General features: G+C 41.3%; 2 protein-coding genes across 6 annotated transcripts in view; one reads left to right on the forward strand and one right to left on the reverse strand.

Annotated features, from left to right (window-relative positions):
• The window catches only part of clcn5b (chloride channel, voltage-sensitive 5b), a 36,607-nt gene extending 25,761 nt beyond the window's left edge, over positions 1-10,846 (forward strand). For all 5 annotated transcript variants that reach the window (XM_046064612.1, XM_046064610.1, XM_046064611.1 and 2 more), the window contains 5 exons: positions 1,760-1,902; positions 2,056-2,205; positions 2,560-2,665; positions 3,718-3,934; positions 9,650-10,846. In XM_046064612.1, the coding sequence (XP_045920568.1) occupies positions 1,760-1,902; positions 2,056-2,205; positions 2,560-2,665; positions 3,718-3,934; positions 9,650-9,740 (707 nt within the window). In that variant the 3' untranslated portion in view covers positions 9,741-10,846. The remainder of the gene's footprint in view (positions 1-1,759; positions 1,903-2,055; positions 2,206-2,559; positions 2,666-3,717; positions 3,935-9,649) is intronic.
• The window catches only part of tnfsf10l (TNF superfamily member 10, like), a 53,716-nt gene continuing 51,471 nt past the window's right edge, over positions 10,335-12,579 (reverse strand). The window contains exon 3 of the mRNA XM_046063993.1: positions 10,335-10,423. Within this exon, the coding sequence (XP_045919949.1) occupies positions 10,335-10,423 (89 nt within the window). The remainder of the gene's footprint in view (positions 10,424-12,579) is intronic.

Consider the following 12,579-nt stretch of genomic DNA (forward strand, 5'->3'; position numbering starts at 1 on the left):
TATCATGTCCTATAAAAAGTGTTGGATGGATGACAAGAATTAAGTGTTTGCTTTTTCCTCCGCTTAGCTTCCAGTTCCTTTGTCAAAGCCTAAGTAAACGCTGTGTAGAAAACAGATAGCTGGTGCGCTTCGTCACCCTCAGGAAATGTTTTGTATAAAAACGGATGAGTGCTAAATTCCTACCGTGAGGACAGGGTTTCAGCTATCCAGAGCGTTCAGCCCACATTCATTTGTCTTGTAGATCTGGGACAAAGGTTTCTCTGTTCCTGAAACATGTTACCAATTGTGTTTTACTGCTAGTTACCTTTTACCAATTTTAGTGCATTCTGCTCCTAACGATAGCCCTCGTTAACACAAGTGGCGGAGAATAAGTGCCAGCCATGAGTAGATCTGATTGAGCTTTGTCACTTTTTACCCAGCTGTCCAATCACATTAGAAAAAAATACCACACCGTAGCAACGGTTACTATCCTGGAACCGGGCTTCGTCCAACCTCAGCTCTTGGACTTAATGGTGGTACTCGCCGTTTCCTCAGCCACAAAATCTCATGAAGTCACATGAAGTCCGTCTTCTCTCTCTACCTGCTTCAGCCTTCTGTTCATACGGAGCAAGTGCTCTACTCTGTGTTGACATTTTTACATCCAGTAAACTTAGGTACAACTACTTGCACCAAATGTATCCTATATTTCCCGCTTTGGTGGACAGGGGCCCTTACTCCTAAACGACTTATGTACTGTTACTACTCGTCCCCTTTAAGACATTTTAATGGTACGTATACATCATAGTCTGTTTGTGGTGCAGAGAGCATGCCCATAGGAATGCTTTATTATTGTATTATTTTGTCATGTGTAAATGTTTTATTTATAGGCTGTGCTCGCTGTGTGTCTTGAATACTTGTTTTATGTCTCAGTGTAGTTACTGGATGTGATGTCCTGAGGTTTTTGTGATCTCACCAATGCAAATTCCTATTAACTATGTTGAATTAGCAATGAAGTATCCAGTCATGAATCTACTGTGAGCTCAGTGGTGAGTTTGTTACTCCACCTGCAGGTCACCCTAGAAAGCGAATAACAAAAGTGTCTGGTGACACAACGGTTTCAGCCATTGCCAAAGTAAATCTAAAAGATTTTGACAGGCTGTAATTAACACTTTATCTTATTTTGCTTTACACTGTTTTGTATAAAAAGGGTTGATTATAAAATAAGCCGTAACGCTCTCCAAACAAGTATTGTTTCAATGTCCCCAGTAATCTTAAATCTATAACTGAAAAACATGTGAATGTAATGACAACAGTCTACATCCGGGAACAATTTTGAGAGCTTATGATCATCTCCATTATTGCATCTTTAAAGTACTAAGCAGCTTAAAAAAAAGACAACTTGTTTTTTCATCCACTCACAATAGAAATATTTCATGTCCAGTTGAGTTAAGCGAGTTGTTTAGAAGAAAGAAGCCACAGAGGACATCTGTGACATTAAGTTAAGAGTGCAGCGTCGGGTTCTGGCTCCAACCGAGCAAGATGATTATAATTGGATTCAGAGTGGAACCATGAACTTAAACTGCGACATTTCCATTAAAAAAAAAAAAAAAAAACGATGAGGGGAAAATGAAGAGCTCAAACTTTCAGACAAAGAAATGTCAAAATGCAGACGAATTCTCTTCTCAGACAGACTCTCTCTTTTCATACTGTAGTAATGCTGGTATTAATGTGACGTCCAGGTGAATCAGATAACATTTGACCCCCTTCTGTCTCCCTGCAGGTGGAGTGACTCGTATGACTGTGTCGCTGGTAGTCATCATGTTCGAGCTGACAGGCGGTCTGGAGTACATCGTGCCCCTCATGGCTGCAACCATGACCAGCAAATGGGTGGCAGATGCATTCGGAAGAGAGGGAATCTACGAGGTTAGCCTTTTGTTGTCTTTGCTGTGAGTTTTATGTGGTTTGATGTAGTCCCTCTGGTTCCTCTCCAGCTAAAAACACACACACTCTGTAATGTGCGTTAGATTTAAGAGGGCGCGGTTTTGAGTTTGGTATTTACTCGAGAATGTTCTGCAGGCTCACATCAGGCTGAACGGATACCCGTTCTTGGAGCCTAAAGAGGAGTTTGCTCACAGCAGCCTGGCTGTGGACGTGATGAGGCCCAGGAGGTCGGACCCTGCTCTGGCTGTGCTCACACAGGAGGGCATGACTGTAGGGGAGGTGGAGGTATGCATGCACACACACAACAGCATACAGTAGTTCAAAACGCACCGGAGTACAGAGCATAAAAAGCATTAAAATACGCAGCAGTATGGAAAGCGTGTTTTTCTATTTAAGCAAAGCATTTGTAGATGTGGATGTGACGCCTGCAATTAGTCTCTCAAGGTTCAGGTTTTTTACATGTACTTTTTTGAGGGTATATATTGTAGATTGTACAGTAGATTGTAGGTATTATTTTATTGCATTGTCACAACTTCTAAAACTGTCTAAAAAAGTATTCCATCTCTTTCCTAAGGACTTATGGTTTTGTAGTAGTTGTACCATTTTACACATGACACATACTGTTTTATTTGTCCCCAGGCCTTGGTGGAAAGCACTCACTACAGTGGCTTCCCTGTGGTCGTGTCTCAGGAGTCCCAGAGGCTTGTAGGATTTGTACTCAGAAGAGACCTGCTCATATCAATAGGTCAGAAGTGTTTGTGTATATCTGGAAATATACCATCACAATAGGAAATGCTGAATGCTTCAAATATTTTATATATAACATTAGATAATCTTGTGATTGAGTTGAAATGACAACTTTTAGGTAGGTAGATTTTATTGTCACAATGCAACAAGTTGTAGAGTGAAATTGAGTTTTGTAACTCCCTTCTGCTACATAGCAGACACTAAACATTAATGAAGATTAAATTGGTAACAGAAATAAAATTTAATCAATGGAGCAGTGCTGAGGATGAATTAGAGTTTAAGAGTCTGATAGCTTGGGGGGAAAAGCTGCTCTGCAGTCTGGTGGTGTGACAGCAGAAACTTCTATATCTCTTCCCAGAAGGCAGCAGGGTGAACAGGCTGTGGCTGGGTGGGTACTGTCCTTTAGTATCCTTTAGGCTCTGTATGCACCTCACCTCAACGATATCACTGATGCTCGGGAGATGGGTACCAATGATCTTATGAGCAGTTTTAATCACTCGCTGCAGAGCCCTTCAGTCCTGGGCCGTGCACATCCCATGCCAGTTTGTGATGTTTCCAGTCAGGATGCTCTCTATTGCTCCTCTGTAAAAGCTGACAAGAACTTGGCGTGGGAATTTGGCCTTCTTAAGCTTCTTTAAGAAAGTCGTTTCTGAGCTTTCTTCACCAGTGTGGAGATGTGAGACGACCATGTCAGGTTCTCTGTGATTCTGATTCCCAGGAACTTAAAACTGTTCACCTGCTCACTCCTCCACCTCAGCTCCACTGATGTAGACAGGAGTGTGTGTCTTTATCTCCTTCTTCCTAAAGTCAACGATCAGCTCCTTAGTTTAGTTGACGTCGAGTAGTAGGTTGTTCTCTGTACACCACTCTGCAAGATTATCAATTTCCTCCCGATATGAAGTCTTTAAAGTTTGCTAGCAAACTGCAATTTAGAAATTATTGCTAATGTTATGACATCATAATTTGTGTTATCTTTATTTATTTTTTTGTTTGTTTTGTTGTTCACATCTCACTCACTTAATAATAAATGTTAACCACCACTCTTTTCAGACAACGCTCGGAAGCGCCAGGAGGGAGTCGTCAGTGCTTCCCAGGTGTTCTTTACGGACCATGCTCCAGCTCAGGCTGCTGATGCTCCGTCACCGCTCCGCCTCAGGGGCATCATGGACCTGAGCCCTTTCACGGTCACCGACCACACACCTATGGACATCACTGTGGATATATTCAGGAAGCTGGGGCTACGCCAGTGTCTTGTTACACACAACGGGTGAGAACAAACACATGTACACAGTAGGGTGTGATTTAAAAAATATATATATATTCATTCTTTTTTGACCATTTTCAAGCCAAACATTCTCCAGAAGATAAACCTCTTCATGATTTACTCTTAAAATGTACTTTTGTCAGGGTAGACAATCCTCTAAAAGAGCACTTTGCTGTCCCGTAACAACGAGTACAAGTAAAGAAAGGTAGGATAAATGGTAGGAGAGATGGACGAATACTTAAAGGGACCACACTCCCACGCCTGAAGACATTAAAGTGAGATATCTTCAGGAAATGATGCTGGTGGAGGCATGGAAGGAGTGGGTGTGTTGGAGAGCCTCGGTTCATTCTGATATCAGGTCATGCATTAAAGGAAAATCAAGGAGGCACAGGAGTTAGGGAGGAAGACATAGGCGGTTAATGGAGGGAGGAGCAGTGAGAGATAGAACAGAACATTCTTCAGGTGTATTTACGCAAATCTCTTCAGTGCCACTGACCTCATTACTATAAACTTTACCCAGGACTTTTTATAGCCTTCTTTCAGATGGAGCTTTGCTCACCCATCTGTTGATGGAATGGGTTTTAGGATTTCTTATATAGCTCTTTCTAATGGAAAACAATCACGTTGACACCAGATGTTGTGGATGCAGCAGCAAAATGTTCGTTCTATTTGGCATCTGGCCTGCGAAACAGGAAGGAGAAGAGCGGTCGAACCACTTTCCTGCTATTTTTCTATTTTACGTAGCTCGTAAAATTCCATCTTGAGTCGCATCTGCTGCCACAAAGTGATCCCTGCCATCAAGGCGTGATTCATTGACTGTTTGAGTAAACGAGTGTGTATTGTGCTTATTTGTTTATTTTTTGTCTCTTTCTCCCTGTGAGCTTCGATTAAAGGAACCGTTATGAGAGGTGTGTTTGTCAGGATGTCCCGTAGCTTTTCTTTTCAGGAAGCTTTAGGGACTCGTAGGCGCTCATAGCTATTTATTCAATAAACATATAAAAATACATTCAGACAGTGCTTGTTTTTTGGGCTTGCAAGTAACACTAGTTTTAAATAATGGCTATTTCTGCCGAATACTTTAGTCCATTAATCAATTAATTAATTTGTCTATTAAATGTTAGATAATAGTTAGATACTGAAAACTACTGATTTTAATTTCTCTGTGAGGAGGTGAAGTTTTCAAGTCTTGTTATGTTCAACCAACAGTTCAAACCCCAATGATGTTTAGATGATTCAGATCACAATGATTCGAGACAAACTAAAGCAGGAAATCTTCACATTTGAGAGGCAGATGAATTTTCATTAATGAAGTTTATTTCTTCAAAGGTTTGTACAGTACGGTGGCCAGGATATCAAGCTGTGTACTTGGAAGCTGATGCGTTTAGAAAACAGCGTTTAACCTCTCAAAGATATTACCGAAACACTTTCTCACTGTATTTTTAAATCGTCTCCATCTACAAAACCACTCCCAGCTGCACCAGGGCCAACATTTCACAGACAGCGCTGTTATCTGTCAGACCTAATACCGTCCTTGTGATGACAGAAGGACAATGTTGGTCTGCAGAATTACATTCAGACAGACCAGAGCAGAAGATACTCCCGGTGAGAATAAACTCAATCAGTGTTTCATTTATTTTCCCACTTCATTTCCTCACTGACCCTCGTGCATACACACGCACACAACCGCCAGTTGTTTAGATGGAGATCTGACAAGTTCAAACACACAGCTCTCTGGGATTTTGGGAGTGTGGAATTAGGTATATTTTCACAAGTGTAGGGAAATGGTATATTTTACCAACACTGTCAAACACAGGCTTATAGTAGCTTGAACACATGTAACAATTTAGCTTGTGGTTTCTCTTTGTCACTGTCTATATTCCCAGCAGGAGTGAAAACTCTCAGCTGTGGCAGTTAGTTCTTCAGTTTTTATAGTCTTTGTCTAACTAGCTTTTGTCTTCAGACTGAGCAGCCTTTGAGAACTTGGCCATCATGCATGGATATATAGATGTAGTTGTGACAGAAAAGGGGGTAATATCATGACACTGGGACCTACACGTCCCATAATGCATCTCGATAGCATCACAATGACATCATAAGGATTATTTATTCAGGCTTAACCAACTTCCCCCCAGAGCCACCGAAGACGTTTATTGCAAGCTAAGTAGCGCTCCCTATAATGTGTCAACTAATCCTGATGTGTTCAGTCAGCTTCTGCCCTTTGAGATGTTTCAAATGGTTCCCTCGTCTGGCAGCTGGAGCTGAGCTTTAAAGTTTCCCAGTGCAGCTTTAAAAGTCTGTGTAGCCTTGAGGTGAAGTGGGCTCATTGGACTGTAATTCGCTGTCAACAAAAACCCTCAGACGTGCCCATGAGTTTGGCTCGACATGTTTACTTCTCGGATATTTAGCTGCCGCTCTCCCACCAGAACATCCTGTTATGAGCAATTTAAGGTTCACTCACTGCCTTGCCATTGGGCACTTCTGACAACGCACACGCAGCTGCTGAAAGGCTGTTGACAGGCCCAGTGACTTCTGCAGGACTCGCACATATTTGCTTCAGATGGGCTGCTTGTTGGTTAATGATAGAACCGCAGAGGTTACAACAGAGTGGATCCACGTGTGACAATAAAATGGAAAAATATTTTGAGGAATCCCATATTCTTCTATTATGGGACAGAGCATAAATGGGAACAAAAGGAGGCACATAAAAGGGGGCTGTGAAGGGAAGGTTTGGGCTTCAGGCAACTAGGACGAAGGAATTAAATACAGCTGAAGAAAGTTCTGCTTGATCAGGCAGGATTTGTGTTTTTAATGTGAGGTTTTAGACACGGTGAATCACTCCATGTCTGCGAATGAAGATAGTTTGAAACGCTCACAAAAAAGACCTTGAGTCGGTGTAAGATCTCTGCGGTCGTCTTGTCAGATGGATACTGTTAATTTCATCACTCTGACTGGCAACAATGGTATTTTCCCAGACTATCTTTAGATTGTTAGTGTCTTTAGCTCAAGGTTGCCTCACTGGCAGGAGGTGTATCTAGCTCATCTTAAAAACACTCCTCGCCTGGGTGTGTTTCTTTTTCTTTCTGTCAGCTAAAATTTTCTAACAATTCATTTTGCAAAACAGGCTTTTTATCAGAGCTTTACTCAGAAATAGGACACGTTATGACATAAAACCTCAAAGACAACATCTCAACCTTAGACATTTCTGAAGAGTGTGGTTATTTTTTATCTCATGTTATTCTGATCAAACTCACATTTATGTGTGAATGATTCAGTCCTGTCAGATAATTTGTTTGTTTGCAATATTTCCAGATGACTCCAAAGAGACATACTGGTGACTCATTGGGCCCTTTATGAGGACACTGTCCATTTTATGGGATCAGCTTGTTTTATTTATTTATTTTTTCAGGATAAGGCTCTTGATTTTCAGTATTTCTGTTATTGCCAACATAAAAAGACCAACACCAGCAACAGCGATCCATCTCTAAATCCTTTCTGACGTCCTTGTCTGTGGCTCTCAGCCCCAAGCTCACCGGTTCCTACTGAAGGTGTAAATCTAAGAGCGCATTCAGTCAGTGGTCATTTTATTTGTTTTGTTTGGTGCGGTTTGCTTTAACACTGCCCTTTTTGAAAATGAACCAGAATTTGTAATCAAAACCACACGTGTGCTAAGATCATCCATTCATTGGACAGAAATTCTGGAGCTGGTAAAAGCAGGAAGCTTTCGAATCACACACCGCACTCCACTAAATAAGCTCCGTCGGGGAGAACATGCTCTGTGCGCCTACGTGGCATGCTGACAGCGAAGAAGACGGATCAGATATAAAGTTTGAATTCATACAGAGGCATACAACCAGATAAACATATTTTTACATCAGAAATGATTACTGATAACAATACATGTTTCTCAAACAGTAGTTATTTGTGTATTTGAGAGGGACTATTGTCAGCTGTGGATAGTGAGGAAGTACTGAGTATTTAAAGCAGCAGGATGGTGTTGTTGTATTGACTTATAAATAAAGTCAATAATAAACTACAGTGGCTGTGTTCAGGGTACTAAAGGAACTTCTTACCTTTTTAAATTCTTCTTTTTAAAGCTTTTAACTTTCAGCACAACAGACAAAAGTCACATTTATTAAAATGTCGTGTAACAGTAGCACAAGTACGAACTGTCAATTAGATGTCATTTACAACTTTAGATAGCAAAATGCATCTGAAGTCTGCTCACATTAGCCACCATAGGCCACTGGTCACACTAGGGTTTCGCATTTGTGTTGTTTATAAATCCAGCGCACCCTTTCCTTTAAATCGGCACCCCCGCTCCTTCTTAAAAGCCCAAACTCCCTCTCTTCCAGGCTGTTGCATGTTTACTTCAGGAATGGGGTTATAAACAACTTGCTAGTTGCCATTATTAGCTTCAGCCTATGACTTTTTACACTGCAGACTTTTCCTCTACTCATAACTTAACCGTTTCCATATTATTTATACTTAAAACCAGGTGTGTCAAGCCATGCTTTACCTGGTCCGTGCTTGTAAAATATCCACGGTGTCTGTGTCTTCTAACATATTACCGGAATCATTCTTTTCTTACTCACAATTGTTTTAAGTAATTACATCTCCCGACAGAACACCACGGATGAATTTCAGAGTTATGTAACCTTGTCGTCAACTCAAGTAGTTCGCCTGTCGCCTGCTCCACTCCCACACTATCGCACACATCACACATACCAGACCAAGTTAGGGCGTACTCACACTAGGCCCAGTTGCCTTATACTGTGCCCGAGCACGATTGTCCCCACTCCCCCGCTGGCCGACGCTCACACTGCGCTTAACGATCCAAGCCGGAGCACGTTTACATCATCACTCCAGTGTTTCCCATATTTGATTTATTTGTGGCGGCCCACAAATAAAGGGTTCATTTAAAGGCCCATTTAAAGTCGTATTTGATTGCAGAGCTGCGTGCAGCGCACGTATTCGCTCAGCACCTCGTCTCACTTGCTCCATCTCTCTCTATCATGAACGCCGTCAATGGCGGAAACCCACCTTAAAAAAAATATTAGCGAGCATGTAAAGAGTGTAGTTAATAAGGATAGCTATGTTAACGTTACCCTCCACCCTGCGCCACAGTTAGGCTGTCATTCTGTGGGAAACACTGCACTCTTTTGGAGAAAAAAAAGCTCTCTCTCTCTCTGCATGGCACAGTGGCGTTTATGTCCGAGTTCTGTGCTTGGGCACGGAGCGATCACACTGGTCAAACGAACTGGACTTTAGGGGTTAAAATCGCTGGGCATCATCAATACCAGTTGTCCGCCCCTGTTTCACGCGATATATTTATATGCATGAGCTTGAACATGAAACGGGAAACTAGATTTGACTTAATTTCACTTCACCATGTTTTTGCTCTTGTTCCTAACTGAATGTGAACGTGTGCTTATTTAGAACTGACGTGTCGACTGTAATCGTCTTTATTGTGACGAGGGCCTCTGTGTTTTCTCTGTTGACTCTGTGTTTTCATGTTGCTCTGATCTCCTGCTGCGAGCCACTTTCCATCTGGGACTGTTATAAAACCTTAGCCAAGGCAGGAGGCCAGACATCCACTCCACCTGTGTGTGTCTCTGCTTTTTGTCACTTCTATGGCTTTCAATGACGAAGCAAACAAAGTATGATATGAAGTAATCTGCTTTTTCATGACTTTTTGTGCTCTTTTCTCTCTGCCATTAGGAGGCTGCTGGGAATCATCACTAAAAAAGACATACTGAAACACATGGCGCAGATGGCCAACAGAGACCCTGACTCCATCCTCTTCAACTGAACTCCTCTGTCCTTCCCCTTTCACCATCCTTCCATCTCTCCTCTGTGTACCAGGGGACAAGAAGACACCAGCTTGCGCACTCGAACTAAATGCACCTTTACATCTACCTAACTTTAAAAAGGCTGTTCAGAGAAAGCCAAGCAAGTCGAGCTCCATTTGCACCGGCGACTAGAGAACAATGATTTTTTTGTTTGTTTGTTTGTAACATGGGGGCGTTTTTGGCTTTCCGAAAGAGAGTGCACCACTGGAGAAAAAAAACAAAACAATTACTCATCCTTACTGACACTGCTGGCCCCAATTTCATGTTTGACACCAGAAGGATGAGAAATAAGTCAGTGGAATATTTCCCATCTGCTCCTTTTGGCTTTTTCCTTTCTCCTTTTCTTTCTCTCTTTTCAAAAAAAAAACTCCAAAAGGAGTCAAAAAATCCTCCTCCTCCATTAGCCACCATGCTTCTCAGCTGCACCTAAGAGAAAAAACATTTAAAAGGAGGTGGGAACAAGATAATCTCTGTTACAGATACTGACACGAAGAGAAATAACATCAGGAAAGACAAAGAGAGGTTTGGGGAGTTCCGTGCCTGCCCCCCGGCCGTCACAGCGAGCCCAGACAGGGCACTCTGAGCTGGGCTGATGGATGCTCGGTCACCTCCTCCTCTCCCCTCTTTCCCTCTGTAAGGTTTCCTGCAGCCCAAGGGAGAAGCATACAGGAGTGTGAGAAGCGGATCTAATACACTTACACTCCATAAAGACTCCACGACAGCCTGAGAACTTTCCAGAAATGTCTTTGTCATACAGACTCTTTAGATTTGTAATACGGCTCAAGCCTGGAAATTATGCAGTGTTGTTTTGCCATACGGACTGTCCGATTGGCAACATGAATAGTTATATTCTCATTTAAAAAAAAAAAAAAAAAAAAAAAAAGAAATCACACACATGTAATGATAATGCTGCAAAACCATGTCATGCCTTAGGGAAGGTGTTCAGGTTTTTCTGGGCTGCTGTGGAAGGGCTAAAAAAAATACAAAAAGAGAGAATCATGACGTATAAATTAATTTATGTAAATGTAAAATTGTTTGTTCCACTAAATTATTTCATTGACTTAAATGGGTGTTTATGTGTCTGTTATTTCTTTGTTTTGGACATTTTGCGAAGCTCTGATTGTACAAATAATAGGTGACAAATCACTTATTGAATCTTTTAACAACCTCTGGTTTTATTAATCAGCATTAGATAAATAGAAAATAAGTAATCTGATTGGGGGGAAAATGCAAGTAACATTTCTTTCTTTCTTTTTATACGCTTGCTCTCGGCCTTATTGTGTCCAATGAAGGATTCAAGCAGATTTAAATTCAGTAAGCGGATTTGATGCTGGATTCAGATTTAATTAAAAAAAACAATCAAACCTTTAACTACAGATCTTCGGTGAAACGTCATTGTGCCAGTTTTGTTTCGTTCGGCCCATGTTCACATACAATATATTGAGAAAATGTGAGACTACGGACAGAAGGAGACTGAACTCAATTAGTCAGTTTCAGCTATAGAAGCCTTGAGTTGGTTGGAATTTGCTCTTTTGTTGAACGACACTGAGGCAGCCCTGCACACTCTGCCATCCAGTTCCCTGCTGATATCCTTTTCATGAGCAGAAAAATATTCTAAACTATTTTTAACACTTTAAAGGTTGTGCAGGTCAACGTGTCTGGGCCTCATGCTCTGCCAGGGCAGCCCGGAAGTTCAGCCGTGGTTCCTCGTCTTTGTATGCTTTATTCTTCCACTGAATTTATTTTCTTTCTTTTTTTCTTTTTTTTAATCTCTCGTCACACCTGGGAGCTGCTAAGCACTGCCAGTAAAAACATTCCAGGGATGTTGAAATTTGAGGACTTAACATATTAATTATAGAGACACTTTTGCTGACGTTTTGGACAAGCATGGTCAGTTTGGGCCAAAAAAAAAGGTCATGTGTCCTGGGAACAAGCAGTTTTCAAAAATACTCTAAGTTTATTCAAATGGTTCGGGTTTTATGGCCCACAACTTTTCTCCCACTGCTCTCATCAACATTGTTTTTAGATGTAGTAGGTGCAAAAACTCTCTAAAAACCTATTGTACCCTACCTGCACAGTGACAAATGACAAAGTTAGTTACTGGCTGGTGACCATAGTGGACCGTTTGGAAGCTAAAGAACTAAAAGGAGACTGAATACTGGACTTACCTTCAGCATGTGGACACAAACATGTCAAGTGTTTGCTAACACGTTCGCTTTATTAACGATAGTTTATCAGTGTTGTGCTTCCAGCTTGTTTCTGCTGCCCCAGAGTGGTCAAAATTTACATAATGCAGAGTTAAGATACTTTAAAGGTGCAAAGTGTATCAATTAAGACTACTCTCTACTTGTCGAATTCATACTCCCAAAAAAAATAAGGGGCAGCATATCACACATCAGGTTATAACTGTTGTTATAACGGCCCGATGACAGTGAATGCAGTACCGAGGTCAGATACAGCAACTCCGACCAGGACTCTTGACTCCAAAGATGACAAAGACTTATTACGGTACACTTACGGTGGAAAGACTAACGGTGGAAGACGCTTAGGTGAGTTTTTATTTTGTTTCTGTCGAGTTTGAAGGAGGTGTGTTTTAAGATGAGTTAACAAGGCTATTAGTTTGTTGAAAGAGAAACTTGAATTCAGGAGGTTGTATTTCTCTGTCAAGAAAGGAAATATTCTTACACCTATTTCCCTTATTAAACATTTTGTGAGATTGTTTATTTATTAGACTAAAAAAGCTAGGTAAGCTTGTGTAACATAGCAAACATCAGCTGAAACTATGGGGGGGAGAAGCCT

The sequence above is a fragment of the Micropterus dolomieu genome, linkage group LG12, assembly GCF_021292245.1.
Source record: "Micropterus dolomieu isolate WLL.071019.BEF.003 ecotype Adirondacks linkage group LG12, ASM2129224v1, whole genome shotgun sequence".
In the NCBI taxonomy this organism is placed as follows: domain Eukaryota; kingdom Metazoa; phylum Chordata; class Actinopteri; order Centrarchiformes; family Centrarchidae; genus Micropterus; species Micropterus dolomieu.